Consider the following 23,883-nt stretch of genomic DNA (forward strand, 5'->3'; position numbering starts at 1 on the left):
TCCCAATATTTTCAACCAAATACAATTTCACAAAATTAGATTTATATCCACTTTTCACTCATATTAAACAGACTAAAGCAGCAGATCCTCACACTGGAGAAACAGAGGATAGATTACTGGACTAATTATTTCAGCTTTTAATAAGTGTTAGTAGCACAGGAAGGCTAGTTTAGTATGAGAACAGCTGGAAGGATAACACATCTTAACCAGTCTAAATATAACTAAACAAGACTAGGATCAATGTCAGCCCACTTAGCTCTAAGTACAGTGAGTATGGTCTCTAGATCGGCTGCCGGGCTGGAAGAAGTAGTCAGATCCTTTACTGCAGTAAAATCACTAATAGTGAAAATGCACTGTTCAAATACAAGTATAGCCACAACAAGTAAAACCCCTGCATTCAAAACCTTACGTGAGTAACACAATGTACTTTAAGTACGAGTGTTGTGCAGTAAAATGTTCCTGATCAGTGTTTTCCTATTATATCTGATGTTTCTGGATTATTAGTACTACTGCAGTTATGTATGTTGCATTTTACTGCTGTAGATGTTTAAAGTTGGGCTCATTTTAATGCCTTTATATACTGTTGGGTAGTGCATCCCAAGATCATCATATCTTTATAGAGTTGCTGTCCTGTAAGAACCCTGTATCGCTAAAAAGACAAGTTCTCATGTCTTTTAAAAGAGATAATTCAGCTTAAGAAGAAGTACATTTTTTAAGAAACACTTTATCTTTCAGTTTCAAACATTAAAAATCAACTCATCTGGAGATACATGGTTGTCTTTGGGCAGAAAAACTGTCATTTGAAAAGTAATTAAAGTTGTTAGATAAATGTAGAGGAGTAAAAAGTAGCATGTATAAAGTATGGCATGAAATGGAAATACTCAAAAGTACAAAATTGTAATTCTTGAGTAACATTCCACCACTGATCTCCTTTTGTAAAATTACCAAAAAGTTAAATAGTAAGTTTTTTTTAGCAGTTCAGAAAACATATTAAAGAAAGATGTTTTCTTCTGACTAGATAACATGAAATGTGATTTGAGGGATTGTTTTTAACCCGTTTCAGTTTATAATCCTGTGAGATTTGAAACAAGTCAAACCTGTAGTTCATAATGAGTGAGTAAAGGATGAGAACGTGTAATCAGACGGGCATTGTGTGACAAGATGGCAACAGTGATTTGACATGAAGCGTTTGTTTAAAGGACAACACCCATAAAACAATAACCTAGCTTGAGCGACCATACTGTTTTATAGAGGCGGCTAGCGGCTAGGCTAACAACAATTAGCCTGGCAATGACACGGTGAATTCCTGTCTAGAATGTAAACAAAAAAACGACCAAGTACCACGTCCTCAGTGCTGCTAACTTTGCTAATGTTAGCTACAGGAGCGCGTGGTTGTTAAGCAGGGCAGAAAATACTCAAAATAACCAACGCTATGAGTTCATTTAAATGTGTCGACAGCTGGAATATAAAATAAGCGGCCAGACATTATAAGAGCAGGCTACATGAAACGTTCAGTCTCACCTCAAACTGCCAGTGGGCCGCTTGTAGGAGCTGCTTCGCCTGATCGGCGGCGCATCCAGCCGTCAAAACAAACTGGTTGATCATGACTTGATGTCTAAGTTCGTCCATGTTCACCGACATTACCGTTTTCCCCGCAACACGCAGTTGCTTTAAAGTCGAAAATACAACTAATGAAATGAAATTTTCACTTGAATCGAGTTTTCGGAACGTCTCAAATCCTTCAAACCCGGTCCTGCCTGCTTTCCTGTCTCCCACCGCTGAGTCTCCGCAGCCTCCACCAGCAGCAACAACAATATTTTCATGTCATCACCAACAACAAAGAGAAGGGAGCTCCTGATTGGACGGCTACGCAGCGAAGATAGTACTACAGAAGCGCCGATTGGCTGACGAGTTTAAACTAAGTGGTGCGCTTATTTTAAGAGCCAGAGACACCGCCGATAGGTGGAGTCAAGCAGAGTAAAGTTAACAACCTCCCCGCCCTCGTTTCGGTTGTCCACGCGAATTTATTCATGTCTGTTATACTGACGTCATTTGTTTGAAAGGATATCGGACTTGAATTCAAAGTACTGATAGGCTGCTTCGTTTGGCAGGTACAGTATGTGAGCTACTGTAAACATATTATCAGTAAATATTTGTGTAATAATTTTCTGATCTACTATATTTTATTTTAACATACCATATAGTAGAGCTTATTTTATACTATTTTATACCGTGTTATACTTTACTACTTTACTGTACCATATTAATTTGATATTCTACCTTCTACTGTTGTACTAGCCTATATTGTTGCACTAGGCCTATAATAATAATCATAAGAATATACATTATTATGATTATTATATAGCGCCATATACTATATCTCATACTATATTATTATTAGTATTATTATTATCATTATTATAATTATTTGTAGTAGTAGTAGTAGTAACAGTAGTAGTGTTACTGTATATTATCACATTATACATATAGTCTGATGCATGTTGCTTACATATTGCTGATATTACCTCTTAGTTTTGTCTTTCAATGCTCTTCAATAGTTTCTATTTTTATTTTTATTTATCTAGTTGTAGTCTTCTCCTTATAGTTATTATTAATTTCATTTCTTTTTTATTGTACTTCTGTCTTTGTGCTGCTGCAACACCTGACTTTCCCGGCTTGGCGATCAATAAAGGCTTGTCTTATCAGAAGGATAACATAAATACTTAATGATTGACTATTTTAAGTATATTAAAATATACACTACCGGTCAAAAGTTTGGGGTCACTTAGAAATTTCCATTGCCCTCCATTATAGACAGAATCCCAGCTGAGATCAGTTGCATTGTTCATTAACCAGGGCAGCAGTTTTCACATTATGTTATGTGCTTAAATAATTGCAAAAGGGTTCTCCAATGTTTTCTCAGTTAGTTTTTTAAATTAATGCCAGATTGGTAAACAGAATGTGCCTTTGGAACATTAAATGAGTGGTTGCTGATAATGGGCAATGATAGGACCGATAGTGTATGGACACATATTTATATAATATCTGTTAATTAATGTTATTTCGTGTTGCTAACTCATAAATATTATAAAAGTATTTTTTTCATAATTACTTAATAGCTTTATGAATTACAACAGCCCATAGGTCACTCGTCATATGCGGTTATATATGAACAGTATGTCAAAGTTATTTTTTTATCTAAAATAATTTTCTATCACACATGAAAAACAAAACTAAAGAAAGCTGCAGGATTTATATAAAGACCAAGGTATGTGCAAGTTAAATTAAATACAACTGAGTGTCTTTAGAGATCTATTCCATCATCAGCGTTTTAATTTGGACATCCTGAGCGGTCGTCCTTACTGAAGAGACATGTGTGGAACATCCTGACTGGAGCACAACAGTTCTCCTGACGGCTCTAAATGCTCATCAAGTGAAGGCAGCTCTTGTTGGCCTGCAGGCTGACATGCACGCTTTCTCAATAATTCAGCGGTGCGGCAGGTGGAAGCACATCTTAAAGAGGAAGTCTATGAATTATGTATTGTTGGAAGGTGTTATTACCTCATGGGTGTTTGGTGCTGAAGAAACAGAAACCTCCTGAACACAGACTGGCAGTTTTAAAGGGACAGTTTGGATATATTAAAGTGGGGTTGTACCAACAAGGAGTACCAACATGGAAGCTATGAGCAATGTGCTGCTGTGGACGGGGGCGATAGCTAAATGTATATTAGACACCTAAAACAAATTCATGAAGAGAAAAAAGTGCTGTCCGATGAGAAACTGTTGCACAGTTTTGGGCCAAAGGTTTTATGCTTTAACAGAAAGTGTGGAATGAAGAGCAGTGATTGTCCAGTACAATATCTGGAGATGTTGTTCAGTCATCCTCACTGATGCTGATGTCTGTAGATCTTCTCTCTGATTGGTTGAAGGACATTTCTCCACCAAAACAAGAACATGAGAGTAAAGAGGCTTTGGTAAAACTCTGGAGTGAATTATTAACATGAAACTGTCTCCACAAATTGGACTTTGTCACAGAGCGTCCTGTTTGTTTTCCCCACAGGTTGGAATGGAGTCCATAATGTGGATATCAATCCATGCACAATCCTGCACAAAACCCTGCAGCTTTATCACCTTGAAAACAGATATTGTTATGTGTTTCTTCAAGTTGTTTCACATTTTCAATTGTACATTTTTTGATGTCTCTTGACTTTTGCACTATATTTATTGTTATGCACCAAACCACCTTCAAACTCTGTGTTGATCCTGACTTCAACTCCTGCATCTGGCTTTGCTGCAGTAAAAGTACCAATACACCCCGCTGTAAAACTTGGTAACAGTAAAAGTCCTGCTTTCAAAATGTTGCTTTAATAAAAGTATGCAGTGTTTAGTATTATCATGAAATGGTTAAAGCATCAAAAGTATAAAAATGTCCCTTTGTGACAGTTATACTATCATTAGACTGTTATTACTCATGCATGCACGTAAATGCAGGATGTAACTGTTGAAGTTGGTTGAGCTGGAGCTGATTTGGAACTATTAACTAATGCTTATTTTTGCTTTATTTTTGGATTAATTGATGCTTTTCTCTATTAATTGTTTGTGAACATCATGAAATAGGATAGTAGTAACACAGATATTTGCACATGATAATATGGTCCTTATTATGCACTTATGATGCCAAATAATGCAGTTTGTAGTTACCTCATTTCCTTTATAACCTTGGTTTTCTTTCCAATGACCACTTTCCAATGAAGGTACATAAAGAAACACCGACCCAGTGATACACAGCTGCTGAGTCAGACAGTACACTTCATTCTGTCATTTAATGTTGTCTGACGCCCTCATCTGTCCAACAGCTGGCATTACCTCTGAAGGCAAAACAGGTTGAAACAAGTCACATTGACTACATTTACAGTTTAAAGAATTTCAATCGTTTGCATGAAGGACCTTTCAAAATGAGTCTTGTGGGCAGGTATACAGGACCTCATTAGATTATGATCATTCTCAAAAAACTCAAACTACAGCTTCATTAAACTGATTTCAAGCTGCCACATTACTTCTGTCATTATTTTGAATTATTGATTAACCTGCTAATTCAATTTGTGATTGAGCACTTGTCTATTAAATTTAAGAAGAAAGTGGAATATGATTATCATAATTTTAACCTGACCAAAGTGAGTGCAAAACAATGAAAAAAGAGGTGGAAAGTTTACACAAGTACAAGTTCAAGGTACTTGGAATACACTTCAATATCTCCATTTTCTGCTACCATATACCTCTAATCCGCATCTCAGAGGTACACATTGTACTTTTTGCTCCACCACAGTTGTCTGACAGCTTTAAATGTTAATGTGCTGTATTTATATAGCGCTTTTCTAGTCTTAACAACTACTTAAAGCGCTTTTCCATAGTACAGGCACCATTCACCATTCGCACACATTAATACACAGTGGCCGAGGCTGCTGTACAAGGTGCCACCTGCTCATTAGATGAACATTCACACACATATAGCAACTTGGGGTTCAGTGTCTTGCCTAAGGACACTTCGACATGGGACTGCAGGGCCAGTGATTGAACCTCCAACCTTCCGATTGGCAGATAACCGCTCTACCACGTAGCTACAGCCGCCCCATCTTTACAAAGTATAGCTTTTTCATCCCTTTCCTGTCCAGTGAAAACCATGTATCTCCAGGAGTTTTGATATTGAATGTTTTGGATAAACTGAAGAATGAAGTGCTCCTTTATGTGATGACAAGATTCAGTTCAATTCAATTCAATTAGATTTATAAATTTCCAAATCACAACAACAGTTATCTCACAGCAGATTTTATAAAAGAGCAGGTCTAAACTGCACTCAGTGATGTTATTTACAGAAACCCAACAGTTCTGCTACATTTCTCTCTTATGCTTGCAGGGTATACAAGTAGGTAACACTAAGTAACATTAGCTGTGGCATACTCCTTTAAAGTCTAATTACTATCCTTTAAACCCTTTAAAGAAGCATTTAGGATAAGCTGGTAAATGTATCGCCAAAAAGCTTAAAACAGGGCTGCTTTCTAACACCATGGCAAGTTGACTCGTTGGAGGTACGTGGTTGCTTATATCATTAAAGGAGGTTTTGTTTGCATGTGTTAAAGAGCTCATGTGAACTTATTTAGGGCTGTGGTCCTGTATAGTATACATACATATAGCATAGTGCTGGCATATTTGCATTTCAACTGGTTTTATATCTTTTAAGTGTATGCTTGTTGTAAGTGTATGGCCATGCATGTGACAAATAAAGAAACTTGAAACTCTGTAGGCTACACCTGTTTAAGTCATCTTGTTTAAGTCATTTTCAAATGAGTGTAAGAAAATGCAATGTTTGATATTAAGTATCAAACATTTTTCTTTTGTTACGTTTCTTGCAGCTTGACCCTCTGAGCCTGCAAGATATCTTGAGTTTATATAATTAAGAAAGACCCTTGTCTGCTTCGTTTTTTTACGAGTTGCTCCACGTCTGTCTTCATCTCTCTGTGAGGTCACTGTGGTCGGCTGCTCCTGCTCTGACGGCGGCTGGAGGTGATGTGTTGGGGGGGCTGGAGGCCGTCTGAAGGCTTTGTCTTGGTGAACAATGAGACGTGACTACAGACGCATGTTGTGATCAGAAACAAGGATGTCAAGACTGACATAAAGACCTGTTCCCTGTTCCCTTGACTGGTTTTACTGGTTCCATTGTGTTTCCCTCAGCCAGTCTTGTATGTCTTCTAATCTTGACCTTGTTGTTTAATTTACGTTGTTATTTCAGTAACTAGATTGATAAGTAACAAGATAAGGTAACTAGACTGCATTTACTTAAGCACTGTACTCATGAATTTGGAAGTACTACATTTTTTACAACTTTATACTTCTACTCCACTACATATCTGAGGGGAATAATGTGCTTTTACTGCACTACATTTATTTGACGGCTTTACTTACATTTTTTTGTACGAAACATATTAAAAATGTTTAACAAACATTATCACATATTACAAACTCCTTTACTTCAGGTATATAAAGAAGTTAGAGCTAGCTCCACCTTACTTGTCTTACTTTTGACACTTGAATGCAGTACTTTACTTGTAGTATTTTTTTTATATTTTTATATTGCTGTATTACTTTTATCTAAGTAACAAATCCGAATTATTTTTCCACAACTGCAAATATGTAAACTAAATTTAACAGAGAGAATTTAAGAAAATAGAAGGCATACTTTACTATAAGCCAGCATGGGGAATAGTAACATTTATTTTTTTATATTCAGAAATTAACCGATACAAACAATTACAAACAATACACTGAGTCAAGAAAATCATCCCAGAGCCAAAAAACACAGAATAGAAAGCTGAGAGGGGGGGGGGAGACAAAACAACACATGCAGAAACAGACACACACACAGACAGACACATACATAAACAGACACACACACAGACAGACACATACATAAACAGACACACACACAGACAGACACATACATAAACAGACAGACACACACACACACACACACACACACACACACACACGCACACACACACACACACATACAGAAACAGACACACACACAGACAGACACAAGACAAGGAACCAATCACATGCGCAACTTGAAGTCCGGACTGTAGTACAAGGACACAGCCCAGACCTCAAAGAGTCAGCCATGTTGCGTGACCAGGGCCTTTTCTGGAGCTCGGTGGATGCGTGCCGTGGAGAGTTCCTATGTACATAGCATCCAAAAAGGAAAGGGTCCATGTAAGGATAGACAGGTCATGTGGTGGCTTCCAACGGGTTGCATTTATTCTCTTAACAGCTGTAAGTGGGAAATAATATTGATATCTATATTCACTCACAGGCCCAAATAGAACCCATACTGCATACCAAGGTGAGAGGTAGGTGTTAGGTGGGAATCACCAGAGGCCCCACAACACAATATTTTATTACAATACTTATGTCACAATTTGATATCATTGCGATTTAAAACACATTGCAATAACATTACAATTGTTGTTGTTTTTTTTAACCATTTTCCAACTAGATTATGTCCCCCATGTGTTTTATCTCAAAAGACACGTTTCTCTGTTGTTCATTTCACTTTAAATTTCATATCTGCAGCTAGTCTCTCCTGATCAAAAAGTATCTCTGCGTAAATCCTTTTAGGAAGACCTCACTCTTAGTCAATGCTCTACCCAACTCCAATCAGCTGTTGGAGGTGTTCACCTTCCTGCTAAACCAATCAGAATTGTTGCACAATGGCAAGGGCCAATCACAGAGTCACAACCCTGCATTAAATAATCATTTCTGTCTGTGCTATTCAGCTGTCGTTGCAGGCAAAGAGTACAACCCTCCACCCCCCCTTCAACCTACAGTCCTCCACTCCAGCTGACCGGTCCGGAGCCTCCTTTGGTCTGATCTCTCCTGACTGAAATAATATCGTACAAAAACTTAAGCACACCCATTCATAAGATATCTTATGAAATTAAGGCAACTGCCAGCTAGTCATGTGACAACCGGTCCCAATGACAATAAAGTTTAGCCAACTTTACAACCGAGAGTCTTTCTTTAGCCGAGAAAAGGTTTCTGGGCTTTAGAGCACAGTGAGCTGTCGGGCCTGTGTTCTATGACCCAGCCACCGTTCTGGACCTCCCCGATTCGTGGAACACATCAACCTTTAAACAACAAGAGTCACTGTGCTGCATATAGCGAAAAAAAACCATGGGACACACAATTTTTGTAGCTATGGTATATGTACAAATGGTTCATGAAAACAACCTGCAATTTTAAATTCAAGCAGACAAACTGACCAACACTGTCTGACCCTAGTAGCAAAAAGTTAAAATAAAAGATCAATACTATGTGTCCGTTTATCAAAACTGTATTGCCATAGGAAATATCAAGATAGGATGTGTCGGTTTTCCCAACCCCTAATACATGTGGAATACACATGCATTATGTGTGGAGAGATCAGAGAGAGGGGGCTGCCTCACGGGATGGCACCTCGAGCAGATAGGTGGGCTTGGTGCTCCATGTCTGACTTCAAAGAGACACCAGGACTCAAGAGATGAGGGCGCCTTTTTATCACTTCCGGGATTGCTTCTTTGCTGCTGGATATTCCGCTGGATGACACTCATTTCGACCTGATGTCCGTTACCTGATGCGTTTTTTGTGTTGGCATTCTAAAGTCTGGTGGATTTATGAAGACCATGTGGTTAACTGCTCCTCAGATCTCGGCCCAGGCTAAATCCAGACAGCTAGCAGACTATGTGTCCAATCTGAGTTTTCTGTTGCACCAAAACAAGTTCCTTCCTGAGGCTATTTTGCAGCGGCACGTGGCTCGGTCTGACGTTCAGCGTTGCCCAAGACGATTCTGATTGGTTTAAAGCAATGCCAATAAATCAGAGCACGTTTTTCTCCCATCCCGGAATGCTGTGTGGACTAGCCAGACCCTCCTCAGCGCTGTGGAGGACAGCCTTGCTTACAGGCACCTTGGCAGTGAGGTGAACTGCCAACTCAAGAGCTGTCAAATTAAATTTGATTAGTTTAATCTCTCTGATCAGTGTCTGTGATCAATGGAAAAGATAAGACACTGGAGTTTTTGACCCATTAAAGGCAGCAGTTGTCAGAAGCTCTTGGTGCTCCATGTCTAACTTTAAAGAGACATCAGGACTCGAGAGATGAGGACGCCTTTTTATTGCTTTACAGTTGTCTCTGTGAGGGGCCTCAGGAAACCACTCAGCCACACTAATACAACGTTCAGGAGGCCAAACCTTTTTGTTTCGCCTTTCTCTCCCTTTCAAAAGTACATTCCTGCACACACACACCCACACAAACACACACACACACACACACACACACAAACACACAAACACACACACACACACATTTATCCCGTAAAAACAAACTCAGGGTCCAACTTTTGGTTTGTCACTTATAAATATATTCAGAGATGAAGCCAGAACAGTTTTCTTCTCCTGTTGTCATAAAGTGTGCAGAATGTGGACAAAAAGTACTCTATTACAAATAAAAGTCCTGCCTTTACAGTAAAACCATGTTTAAGTAAAAGTACAGAAATATTCTTAGTTTCAACAATATGTTTACATAAAGTAATCTGCAAAATTATAATCCGAAAATAAACCAGTAAATTTGCTCCATAAATGAAGTCTAGTGCAGTATAAAGTACAGTATTTGCCTCTGAGCCATGGAGTAGAAGTATGAAGTAGCTTAAAACGTCAGAAGTGTACCTAAGTAGGCTAGTAGGCCTATTTGAGAGTACTGCATATTTAAAAAATGCTGCTGACATTTGTACTTTCCTATTCGGCAGTTCACCAAAACATGTCTCGAAATAAAAGATATATGTAGGCCACAATATTGTATGTTCTTCAATTAATTCAATATATAGAGTTGAATGAATAGAATTACAATAATCCTCCGTTGGCTCCAGTAAAAATGTCCCCTGTTGGGTCCCCGGGCCTCCACTTGAGAACCTGCACGGCAGCAGCCTCAGTTGACTTTAGAGTGATTAAAAATGAAGCGCTATAGAAACCAGCAGGCCAATAGAGGACCGGGAAGCTGTTTACAAGGGGGGTGTACCGTTTCTATGGTTGCTGGACAAACCTCCTGCACCAGGTATTAAACTGGCTCCCCGACGGATCCTGCTGCCCGCTGACACCCGTTAGGAAGACCTCCAGTGAGCAGAAGAAGCGCCCAACACCGCGCCAAACACCGACCACAGGAATTCCTCTTTTTCTTTCTTTCCCTCACAAGTTTAAACAGGTGCACCCCGAGCAGACTGAGGCTGAACGTTCAATACGTGCTCCTCCTTTGGGATTTAAAAGGTCTCTATACTCAACAGAACAGCAGACAGAAGGTGAGTTTTTTATAATCATAAAAATTCATTTATCCCCTGAATATATATTACACTTGTGAACCTTTCACAAGGCCTGAGGTATCAGGTCAACTTTAATTATAACGGTTTAATTTGAATACGTTTATTAAATAATAAACTGCATTGTTTACTATAGCCTAGTGCTTACAATTAGCCTATAATATATTATGTAATTTCACTAAAATAATGATTGTAAAAATAATTAGCACTTTGGTTTTAATTGTAGTTAAAGCATACAGGTGCGGATTTTACGCGTGAAACGTCCTAAATGTGCACATTTCCTCTAAGGTGACACGCGCAATCTATTTAAATTATAATAACACAAGTACTAGGCTTGTTTAAATTAAAGTTTGAGTTCTTTTACCAGTTAATACATTTGTTTGGATTTAAATCCTTCAGACGCCGTTAGTAATTGCGTGCGCTCTATTGAGCGTCATGGCGCACCAGAGTTTTTCAGGAAAGTTCTGAGACATGGAGACAGAAAAGAGACCAGGTGTTTAGGATTCTCAGGATGTTCTTAGGTTTTAGCTTCCACATGTTCTCATTACACAGGATACCAGGTGATAGACTTGCCACTGGATTGAAATGGGAATTGGAAATGTGAAAGTCTTTCTCTTTATGCACAACACACAGGGGCTCTGTTTTCAAATAAGGGCCATCATTGTCCTGTCCTTTCGCACTTTGTTGAAGTTGGGTGTATATTTTTGGTCCTGTCAGGCGGTGGCAGGGGGAGGAGGAGAAGGAACTGGGTGATAGCGAGCCATGTTGTCTCTGAGCTGTGCCGACCCGTGGCCTGAAGGCTCTGTGGGGATGGAGGAGGAGGTGGTAACCGCCGCTGCCCAGGCTGAGGAGCGGGACAGCGTCCACAACAGCAGCGGCATCAACAGCTGCAGCTCAGTCACCCTGGACGACAGCCTGACCAGCCTCCAGTGGCTGCAGGAATTTTCAATCCTCGGTGCCAACGTGCCGCAGCAGGCCCACCACCAGCCGTACCTGTTCGGACACCAGCCGCTGGGCTCCGACGCCCCGGCCTCCCCTCTGGCCGGGGACCCCGCCTCCATCGGCATGCCCCTGACCCCGGGGAAGCCCACGGCGGCGGCCTACAGCAGACTGCAGTCCCTTCCTGGCATCGTGGCTCACGGCCACTGCCCGGACGAGGTGGACTACAAGACCAACGCGCACATCAAGCCGCCGTACTCCTACGCCACGCTCATCTGCATGGCCATGCAGGCCAGCAAGAAGGCCAAGATCACCCTGTCCTGCATCTACAAGTGGATCACCGACAACTTCTGCTACTACCGACACGCTGACCCCACCTGGCAGGTATGGACCACACACACACACACACACACACACACACACACACACACACACACACACACACACACACACACAAACACACACACACACACATACAAACACACACACCATAGACTGTACAAATAGCACACACGTCGAAATCCCCCCTCCAAAAAAGGAGTTGCATTTCAAACACAATTTCCATTGTATGAAAATGAGTATCTTTGAGGTCGTATCACAGCTGGGAACTTGAATTAGGCCTACAGTGGAAGTAAATCCAACAGAGTGAAAGTCATGCTGTCACACTCTAAAGTATTAGTGACTTAGCTGGTGGTAATTAATAACTCCAGAGACCAGCAACACTTCCCTCACTTTGCTCAGCTGCACAAAACCTTAATAGGAAACACCAATGCTCTTTATTCTTATTTTGATCATATGGCTTATTTTTCGCACTGGTTTTCCTGCTGTAGCAGAAACAAGTGATGGAGGAGGAAGAGGAGAGGCAGCAGCAGATTCTCCCTCCAAGGGGCAGGAATTTTTAGGAAAAAAAGTTTAATTTAGTTGGATAAATGATTGATGAAGCAGTTAGCTGTACTGCCGTGCTTCAGCATCTGGCTTAGCCTTTTCAGACCATTCTGTTATTGTAAAAGAGTACACGGGGCAGATAATATTTAACAAAGTTCGTCGGGTCACTGCTCTCTGATTTATACTTGCGTGAAGGGGGGGGGATGAATGCAAGGCTACACAGTGCATTAATGTGCTCTATGATGCCCGGTCTTCTCTACTTCCTATACCCTAGGCTAAATCACAGTCAGCTTAACGGTAGCTTCTCTTTAAAGGAATAATTACACATTTGGAAACTTCTAGCCTAGCCATTGACCAGCACCTCAAAATCGCACTGATTAACGTGTAATATCTTGTCTGTTTAACCCGTACAAAAACCCAAGTGTTAAAAAGTTGTGGTTATATTGGAGGTTATGTGTCAAACTATTTCTTGACCCAGTGACTTCGTGGAGTATTCATAGTATGTCACGGGGCACTAATGTGGGGCTAAAGCAGCTAGAATTACAAAAAAAACATTATAGCTCCACTAAGAAATGACCAGACTTTTGACAAATACAATCTAAATGACTAAATTCCTGTTGTGTCCCTGCTCCAGTGATCCGTAGCAATAGCACCTCCAATTGCCATAGCAACCGCCTATATACTGGTTTCACCCAGACAGGTTCACATCGCTCATGTCCCGTGAGATTCACTTAAGTAAAGTTTGGTTTGCTTTGGTATTCTCGTAGCTTGACCAGTAAACCACAACTTACACTTAAACAAAGAGAAGATGTTAGCCAGTGAGCTGTAGATGTGCTGCTAGGTGGATTATACCACCTTTGCAGATAGCCTGGCTAGCTGTTTCCCCCTGTTTCCAGTCATTATGCTAAGCTTAGCTAATCAGCTACTGGCTGTAGCTTCTTATTTAGCACATAGACATGAGATTGTTATTTTATTGGTACCTTTTAAGAATAGATGTATGTATATCTAAGAATACAACATGCATATTTCCCTAAATATTAAAACCATTCCTTTATGGTGGTGTCCAAATTGAATGTCTGATGAAACCAGCATCATGTGAAGACATGATTCTCTATTTTCAGAACTCCATTCGACACAACTTGTCGCTCAACAAGTGCTTTATCAAGGTGCCGCGGCAGAAGGACGAGCCAGGAAAGGGCGGTTTTTGGAAGATTGACCCACAATACGCCGAGCGTCTCCTGAGCGGCGCCTATAAGAAGAAGCGAATGCCACCGGTTCAGATCAACCCGGCCCTACAGAACAGGCTCAGGGTCAACCTGCAGCCCCAGACCAGAGGCCCCTGCAGCCCAACAAGAGTTGAGGATGGCCTCTGCATCAACCCTGAGTCCCAGCGGCTTCTCCGGGAGTTCGAAGAGGCTACTGGCGCCGACCAGAACTGGGACCCTCATCTGGCTGAAGGGACCATGCTGGGGTCCTGGCCAGTGCTGAGGGGAAGAGGTGGGCACAAGAGGAAACTGGGTTCCAGGAATGGCGGGGCCAAAGCCCCCCGGCGCTCCAGCTCCCCACTGCTCTCTGCAGATGAACAGAAGGAGATCGGACCTCTGAAGGGGGACTTTGACTGGGATGCCCTGCTGGACTCGGCCCTCAGTGGGGAGCTCAGTTTGGAGGCAGGCGAAGCTCTGAGCCCCATCATGAAAGAGGAGGACCTGATTGTGCGGGGGACCCACATCTCTCCTATTGAAGCCCCCGCAGGGACAGCGGACATCCACGTGTTGGTGGAGACCCGAAGGAATAATGACGTGTCAGACTTTGATGAGGAGACCTTCCTCGCCACCGCTTTCCTGGAGAGCCCCTGGCCAGAAGAGGAGGAACAGGGTCGCAATGATTTCCTCTGTAGCTCCACCGTCAGCCTGGACCAGCTGTTCGACCTTGGAGACTCATTAGGGGGAGACCCGAGCACCCGGATTGACAACATCCTTTGAGGAAGAGTCGGTCCTCTTTCACACTGAAAACTCACTTAGGAATAACAGACTTTTTTTTTACACTCAAGCATCCCTTTTTGTGTTTTTTGATATGTTTAAAGTATTTTTGAAAATTACATTTTGATGCTGATTCATACAGGAAGTACATTCCCATTGCCTACTAAGAACAAAATGCCTCAATGTGCAACAGCCGTTCACATCATCACGGGGAAAACAAAACTATAAAACTATGAAATGACTGCAGACAAACAAAAAAATATTTTCAGAATTAGGGCTTTGTCACACCAGCTTGGAGCTTGGTGACGTAGTGACTGTCAGTTAGCATCATGGATGTATCAAGACAGCTGGATACAGTGCGGCCACTTGGGTGACTGTTTGTCCCAATGGCCAACTGTGGAAATACAATAAATATGGGCCAGCAAAAGAACACTAATGAGCACGTGCATTGGGCTGTTCTCTGAAATAAATTTTTATGTGATTAAATGGATACTATCTCGGACTCTGGTATCCAGTTTGTATAATACATCCACAGTTAGCAAGCCTATAGCAAACCAGTTTATACTCTGACAGGGGAGCTTTAGTAAAACAGATTTGGTAACACACAGCTAATAAGCTACAATAGCTTCCTCCATTTTGGGTCTCCATTTTGGATCTCTCTTCCCCCCTTCATTGACTCATTTCACCAAAGCAAGAGATTCCATTAAAATTTTCTTTTAAATGCGGGTGTTAATTGGGATTCAGAATGACACATCACGGTCTATGTTTACATCATAAAAAATGTGGCCATTTTGTTTTTTGGACACCAGGTCTAAATATATTCATAAGACAACTAATCTACAGTTTTAAAATTTTACAGAATTATTTCAGAATTAATAACCCAGTGGTGTCGCCAGGTGTAAGGCCAAAGCTAGGATAGTGTTGTTCTATTCAATCACCCAGCATGTTTTAAGGGGATTTCAAGTAGTAGTAGTAGAGTAGAACCAAACAAAAAGAGTCGCTTTGGCTATCTAGCATCTATGAGAGAAAAATTAGGTTTTCAGATATTGGTTTTAATTTTTCTGTTTCATACTGTCCGGAGACGAAGACACGTTATGGAAAAAGCTGACAGTGGAAACAGCTGATTAATCCTATGAGTTCAATGTTCGCTACTTCAGAGGCAAAGGCATTTCAATGTCCCGTGTAGAGCATAAACTGTTTTTCCACAAAGGCAAAACCATCTCAAGAGTGCAGAACAACTTTTTTTTTCATACAGCTTTTCTAATGCAATGCTTAAAATACATGTATGGAAACACGACTACTGACAGAGAAGTTGCTGAGAATTGTTTTTGATATGTAAATACTGTGACAGCAGCACTATGATGATGAATATTGACATATTTGCCAAATGTTTGATTTAGGAGTGATTTACTCTATTAGGTTGTTTTCTTGCATGGGGTTTTGGTACTAACTACTCTCTGTATGCATTTTTCAAAAACAATTAGTACCAGTTTAACTAGATTAATAATTCTTAGGCAGGAGAAGTTGCTTTCTTTCAAGGGAGAGTGAACAAAGCTGTTTTATTTCATATCGGACTGAAATATTCCTTGTAGAAGTAGTATTTAGTAACCACTTTTTTGATACTTAGCAGTGTAAAATGTTAAACAGCTCGAGGCAAAATTCTCCAACCAACAACTAATAAGACCTTAAAAAGCTCACTATGAAAAAGGCCACGGTGCCTGTAAATGAATACCTGACCTTCTATGTGCCAAGAAAAACACTTGGGACTCGATAGGGTGGCAGTGTTTTTTATTACAAAGAGGAAATGTCTTTTTTTTTTTTTTTAAAGATCTGATGCAGCTTGGATATGTGTTATTGGTTAACTAAATCCAAATTACTGCAAATACTTATTTCTCCTGTTATCTTTTAAAATGTGTGAAAGTGCAATCAATGTACAGCGATACTTGTTGTATTTTACTTACAGTAGTAGTAGTCTCTTTATGCAGTTTGCTTTAGAGACACCAGTTTCACTAGTTTGTGTATTATGAGGTGTGAATACACTCTGAAGGGAGAAAGGACTCTTTCCCATGAAACGTTTGTGTCAGCTCATCAAATAACCCTTTTAAAGCATAACAATGGCGTTTTACCTCATGATTGTTCTGTCAAGTCAGAAACACTGTATGCCTTCTTTTACTTTACTGTTTTTCTTTTCCACTTTTCTTTGACAATAAAAGAAAACGGCATCTTGCTTGTCCAAATTATATATTCTACTTATTTTTACCCATGCTAGCAGGTCTGCCCTTGGTCCAGACTGAAATATTTCAACAACTAACAGATGGATTATCATGGAATATGGTACAGACATTCATGATCCCAAGAGGCTAAATCCTACTGATTTTGGTGATTCTCTGAAGTTTCCTTTAGCGCCACCATAAGGTTGACATTTGTGGTTTAGAGTAAAATATTTTGACAACAATGGGATGGATTGCTGTGACATTTGGTTCAAATGTTCATGTTCTCCAGAGGATGAATTCTAATGACTTTTGGGATCCTCCAACAACATCTTCTTTAGTCAGATATCTCTATATCTATGTGGAAGATTGGCATACAACTTTGTGGAGCGATGTGAAGACATTTGGGTCCTCCAGAGGATGAATCCTGCTGACTTTACTGATCATCATAAGATTTAAATAGTTTTTTATTTTTAGCGATCAGCAGCTTTATGTCTCTGTCGGTTGGTCGGTCCGCAAAAATATCTCCACTTAATAGCCACAGCAACTTTGTGTGTTCCGTGTTTGCAGCTATTGCAAATAAACGCTTGTTAATGTCTCTCAACAACAATTGCATGGATTGTGATTAAAGGCCATCATCATTCATGTTCCCATCAGGATGATTTGTAATGACTTTGGTCATCAGGTCAACATTTGAATGTTTACAGTGTTTTGCTTTGTGAACAAATACACCTGCAGAACTAATGGCATTCCTATCAGCCTCAGCTGGACTCTGTGTTTACTGATAATTAGCAAATGTTAGCATGCTAAAAAGGTCAACATTAGAACTGCATGTCAACATTGTTATAGTGAGCATGCCAGCATGCTGGTTTTAGCATCACAGAGCAGCTAGCATGGTTAGAGCCTCTTGTTTTCTTCTGCTTGCTGTCTTTCCCTCCCCCTTTGCTTTAGTGCACTTGTACGGGAGATTTACGTTGGTCTTTTCCTGCTCATCTCTTTTGGGTCCTTGCTGTGATCAGGCAGTAGATGGGTAACAGTAGCAGGGGGTGGCTGGGTTTCTCTTTCAGGTCTTTGTCTGTGCTCAGTCAGACTCTTGTTCCCCATGGCGCTTGGATCTGTGGTCCTTCATTGGGTCAGTGTGGGGTCTAACAGGGACAAATGTCCCACGGCCCCATATATCACCGCTTGTCTGCCCCGCCGTAGACCACACCGTCTTTCTCTGACCCCGCAGATTAGCAAGGTGGCTCGCGTTTAGAGAGTCGGATGAATAGCGGCATGTAATCAAATGCAAATACGTAGAATTTAAGAAGCCTGCTTCCCCCCCAGGGTGGTGAACAGTGTCAGTGAGCGTGTCTGTCTGTGGTCACTGATGAGGTAATGATGGCTGAGAGATGAAGGGCAAAGATAAAGTACTGTAACACTACACCTCTGCACGATGGACACATGACACTCTGCTGGAAGAGCAGGATCCTGCATCTTCATGCCCAAGCCCGAGTGCTTTTCCGGGAAAGGAGAGCTGACGTTTCCCCTTCCTCCCCCCAAACCTGAGCTCCCTGCAAGCCCCCCTGGACAGCTATTGCCTGCTGGACTTAGCTCTCCAGCTGGATTGCAGAGCTATATAATTATAATGTGGCAGGCTGGTGAGATGAGAGGCCCGTGGTAACCTGATGCAGGTATTATTCCCTGGCTCTACTGACGGCTGCAGGTAAGAGGAGCCTCCTGGTGAAACACTAACCCTTACTGCTTGTTCCAACCCAGAAACGCTGCAAACTGAAAGCGCTAAACGCCAACAACCAATGGTGCAGTCATTTACAGTCAGATTCAGCTGAAGTGAGGAAGGTTACTAACTGCTGCACATATTGTGCACATATTTGATATTTTTATATTTGAAAATTGTCATGCCACAAACACACAATTCTTTTAAAACTTGTTTTTTCAGCCTCATAAACCTAAGATGTAAGATTGCGATTTGTGATAGGAATAATATTGACTTGACTTTTACACCGTCATCAGACAACTGACAATACCGTAAAATCCACTCGCTGCTCTGGAGCTTATGATCCCATCACATTATCTTAGACTGTATGTTCAAAGATGTTTTCTGACCTCTTTAAGGTGTTTTCGTCAATGTTGGCTCAAAGTTACTTCTGCACAGCAGCCACTTTTGACCAGAAAAAAACACAGTGTAAAAATACCACAGGTAAAAAAGAGTGATGACTGGTTATTTCTTCTTTTGAAAGTATCACTTTAAATTCAAAGTTGAGATTGACTTTGCACTCAAACAAACAGCAGTTGGACCACAATGTGCATTTAGTAGCTGCTGATCATGATTGTCTTCAGCATCTGGAAGTCAGAAAAATGGAAGTATCTAAAATTCAATGACAACTGGCCATCTCCATCTGCTAAGGAAGATCATCTTATACAAGCAAAAGCACTACTGAGTGGACTTTATGGCCAGAATAAACTTTGAACTTCATTGTGTTATAAATTGTGTTGGAAAAAATTGTGTTGGAGGCTGAGATGCCTCTAATAATTTACAGAATATGTAACAAAGGGAAGAGAGAGAAAAGCATATTGTGTAAAAGTTCAGAAGGATAATGCAAAGATATAGGCACTAGGGTCTGATGATGTGATGAAAATATGAGTTCTCTGTAGTTGGGACGTGTCTCTTTTCGTTGCCCCACAACTCCACTGGTATTCCTCTGAAGGAATTCTTGGAAAACAAATGTTGGTGAGGGATCTGCTGGGAGCCCTGGAGAGCTGAAGCTTACTACGGGATCCCAAAAAAACAAGATGTGAAAAAGTGGATGAAGAAAAGACGGGGAATACATCTTTTTTTATCACACAGCTAATGAAAGGCCTGTTTCCTGGGTAACGGTTGGTACCATTGTCATGTAGGACTGGGGGGTAATGGGTCTTCGGAGGCTGTGGGGTTGATTAGGGCTGTGGATGGATGGTGAAGCAGACAGAAAGAGAGGCTGGATGGAGCCCCAGATTTATTACAGTCCTGGTTTTGTGAAAGTTCACTTACCAAAGTGCTCCTTCTTTTAGATTTTTACCTACTAAAGGCTACTTTTCATGGGTGTGATAGCTTCCCTTTATTATGCATCACTTTACACTGAAGACAATCAAGCTTGAGCGTTTTACAGAGCAAAATAAAGGAGAAATCCTAAGAGAAAGCAAAAATAAACGCCTTCAGAGGCTTCATTAGAAATTAGGTTAGACTTTTAAAGTCTGAAACAGTATAACATGGTTTTTAGTTGAACAAGTTAAAGTTAAAGAAGTCTGAGTGATGCCAAAACATGAAGATTTGCAGTAATCAGGGTTGAAGGATAAAGGTGTGGATGACTTTCTCCAGGTTAGAGGTTGAGAGAGAATTGATCTGAGATTGAAAACATGGATCATATTTCATCATCTCATCTGTACCTGAAACAACACCAACCCATTGTTTAACACAGGAATGTTTTCAGTCTAAACACATTCAAAATGTGTACAGACAAATTCAGGATCTGATGTTTTTAAAGGGCTCTCGCTGCTCAAATGCACCAAGAAAAATTACTGTACTTAAGTACAAATCTGAGGTACACATTTTTAGTATTTTATTTTCATGCCACTTTATGCTTCTACTCCACTTTATGTATCTGACTACTTCAGTTTGAAAAGAAATGAAGATTTTTACACACAAAACGAATGACGAGTTTATGACATCTGATGTTTTATGTATGAAATTTCCCAAAAATGTATACAGGTACAGCTGAAACCATTAGTCCATTAATCAGTAAGTCAAATGACAGAAAATGAATGTTAAACTATATTTAGATGGTTAGTAAGTAAGTTAGCAAGTCATTTTTCATGTACAAACATTTCCTTGATTTCATTTTGATAATTTTGAATGATGGTATTAGTAATAATGTTGAGGTTTGGACTGTTGTCATAAACAAAGCAAATATTGTGAAAATTGTAGATATTCTCAATATTGTAATTATGAGGCCATTTCTCACTATTTTCACTCTCACAATAAACCAAACAAACATCAGCAGATTCAATAACAATGATAATTCAAAATGGGCTCCAACTCACCTGGCATTCACCAGTGCCATTCAAACAGGTGACTCTTTTTCAGTGTGCTGATCTGGCGGCCACATTCTACTTTATAATAAACTAAACACAAGACGAAGAAGCCTGTGGGATTACATTTCACTGGAATAACAGCTCATGTAACAAAAAAAAATGGATTGATTGATTGATTGAATGTTGTTACTTTCACTGTAAAGGCTATGAAACACCAAGCCGACCGTCGGTCCTCGTTGGGTTGACGCCGACCGACCATCGCCCTAATTTGTGCGGTGTGTCCCGTATCATTGCAAAAGCGTTTTCCTTTTTTCGGCTGAACATCTCATCTGACTGGCTTTTCAGCTAGAAAAAGAGAGTGAGGGAAAAAACAAACAAAAAGCTTTGACAGGCACACACAAGGCTCCTTTCATTTTTCATCTCATCTGATCAATCCAATGCATATAAACTGTCAAAACTGGCCAAAAATGTTCCATCTAAAAAGGTTTGAATGATTGTATTATCTGTTTTTGCACATTATGTTCATAAGATGGGAAATGTCTAATGATACACACATAACTACTCGTGTAGGCATATCATTTCAACAATAGCATGTCTTTTAAAAGATACATACCAACATATATAAACTAATATAAACATATGAACTAACCAACAAAATAAACTATTGTTAATAAACTCATATCCTATACCGTGATATTTAATGTAAAGACCGTAATAGACCTCTCTCTCTCTGCAACAAGCCCCTAGCAAGCAAGCTAGTTTACCAGCCAGCCAGCCTTTAAATTAGTAAAATGTAAGAACGCAATGTTTAATTCACACGCTCGTGTCACATTGAAGAAAAGCACATTGTTTTTGCCAGATGACTGACAATTTTGTCTGGCAAATTTACTGTAACCAGTGTATGATGAAGGCATGTTGGGTTGGTGAAATTAGCAAGCTAACGTTAACTAATGAGCCAGCAGTGGGCCGTTTGGTTGCTCCCCTCCACTCCACTCCCACTCTAGGGGGACTTATTTTGCAGAGAGAGCAGTGACAGACCGGGAGAGGGACAGTCCGGTAGGCCATCTCCCAGTGTCTGCTCTCTTCCCAGCGGGGAGTGAAGCAGAGGGAATGTAGGCTTTGTTTGATTCTCCCGCAAACGCTGTTTGTTGTGGGTAGCAGGATGGTGACCCAATGGTTAGCACTATGGCCAAACAGCAACAAGGTTCTGGGTTCCAGGTCGTTCTGGGCCTTTCTGTGTGGAGTCTGTGTGTTCTCCCCAATGTTTACGTGGGTTTCCTTTGGGTGCTCTGGTTCCTCCCACCATCAAAAACATGCACTAGGTTCTCGGGGCAGTGTCCTTGATCAAGACACTGGATCACATCTGCTGTAAATGGCTGTTAACTGCTCCCTTGAGGGGTAGGTTAAATGCACAGAATGCATTTGCTACATTTACAGAATGTGTATGTGACAATAAGGTACCTTTTACATTTATCGTAGCACTGTTATCCGGTTTCCCTTGTTGAATGATGGATAGATTACCGCCACCCTCTGGTATTTAGAGTTATTTCCTCTCACGCAGGAGCAGACTGAAGGTAGTACTTGGCCGTTGGCTGTAGTCTCTGCGGTGTGTTCCAGTTCTAATTTTTCGCCAAGAGAAAGCGAAAAAGGGCTGGTGAGGGACGACTACAGGATGGCACATTCAGTCATTGTTGCCACTAGTCCCTGGCCGTCGGCTTGGTGTGACAGGGCCTTGACAGAGTATTTTTAAATGTAAATGTGCTGTATTTATATAGCGCTTTTCCAGTCTTAACAACTGCTCAAAGCGCTTTTACATCTGCAGGAAACATTCACCATTCACACACATTCATACACTGTGGCCAGGGCTGCCGTACAAGGTGCCACCTGCTCATCAGATAAACATTCACACACCGCAGCACCGGGGGCAACTCGGGGTTCAGTGTCTTGCCCAAGGACACTTCGACAATGACTGCAGGGGCGGGGATCGAACCACCAACCTTCCAATTGGCAGGCAACCGCTCTATCACTGAGCCACAGCCGCCCCTTTTACAGCGATGTGTTAGTACTTTTACAGCGGTGAAGGTCTGAATACTTCCTTCACCTCTGTAGGTTCTTTGGTGAAGTAGATGGGGTGTTGTCAGTATAACAGTGAAAAGAAAGATTGTGTTTTGGTTTCAGAAGTATATTAATAAAGAAAAGGGCCGGGCCCAGTCTTGCACCTTGTGGGACTCCAGGAGGATGAAGAAGATGTGTTGGATAGATGTTTCAGGAATGTTTTCAGGAGGTGAACTGCCCAAACGGTGACTTGAATCAGACACAAAATTAAGTAAAATAGACACTCTTCCATTCACAAGACAAGTGAACCGTTAATCTTATGATATTTTGAATTTTATCTTAATATCACAGCAGTTAATTGAAAATCAACATGATAAAATACATCACAGTGGCTCTCGGGTTTTGTAGCTGGTAATGAGTCCAACAGGTTCAATAAAACATAAAAGAACATGTTAATAAGCTGACATCAACTTTTGATATAATTTCCACCTGCATTCAGAGACATTTAACTTTTTTCTTTCGGGATTGTATGCATTACATATTTTCATTTAAGATGTTTGTGTCTCTTTGTGTAAGATGTCTTTGCATTAATAATTACCATAACACAACTCTTTGCTATAAAAGCAGGAATATCCTGTCAGTGCCATATGGCTACTGATGTGTCCAGGGTGTCAGGGTCAGGACAAAGATTTGTAGATCATTGTATGCAGGGTCTTCCAGATTACGGTGGGTGTATGTTTGGGGAGTGTGTGTTTGCATGTTTGCCTCTGTGTGAGTTTGTGTGTGTCCACTGTGGCAGTGCAGGCTGATGCTTCTTTGTCAGGAAGACACAGGCAGAGGGGTAATC

General features: G+C 40.7%; 2 protein-coding genes across 2 annotated transcripts in view; one reads left to right on the forward strand and one right to left on the reverse strand.

Annotated features, from left to right (window-relative positions):
• ubald2 (UBA-like domain containing 2) overlaps nucleotides 1-1,825 on the reverse strand; it is an 11,146-nt gene extending 9,321 nt beyond the window's left edge. Inside the window, exon 1 of the mRNA XM_034894937.1 lies at nucleotides 1,522-1,825. Coding sequence (XP_034750828.1) covers nucleotides 1,522-1,641 — 120 coding nt within the window. The 5' untranslated portion in view covers nucleotides 1,642-1,825. The remainder of the gene's footprint in view (nucleotides 1-1,521) is intronic.
• Nucleotides 1,826-10,528: 8,703 nt separating this feature from the next.
• foxj1a (forkhead box J1a) lies at nucleotides 10,529-15,337 on the forward strand. Its single transcript, XM_034895228.1, has 3 exons — nucleotides 10,529-10,879; nucleotides 11,615-12,220; nucleotides 13,843-15,337. The coding sequence occupies exons 2-3, from the start codon at nucleotides 11,660-11,662 to the stop codon at nucleotides 14,701-14,703; spliced, it is 1,422 nt and encodes a 473-aa protein (XP_034751119.1). The 5' UTR covers nucleotides 10,529-10,879; nucleotides 11,615-11,659; the 3' UTR covers nucleotides 14,704-15,337.
• The last annotated feature ends 8,546 nt before the right edge of the window (nucleotides 15,338-23,883 follow it).

Source organism: Etheostoma cragini, chromosome 15, assembly GCF_013103735.1.
Source record: "Etheostoma cragini isolate CJK2018 chromosome 15, CSU_Ecrag_1.0, whole genome shotgun sequence".
NCBI lineage: Eukaryota > Metazoa > Chordata > Actinopteri > Perciformes > Percidae > Etheostoma > Etheostoma cragini.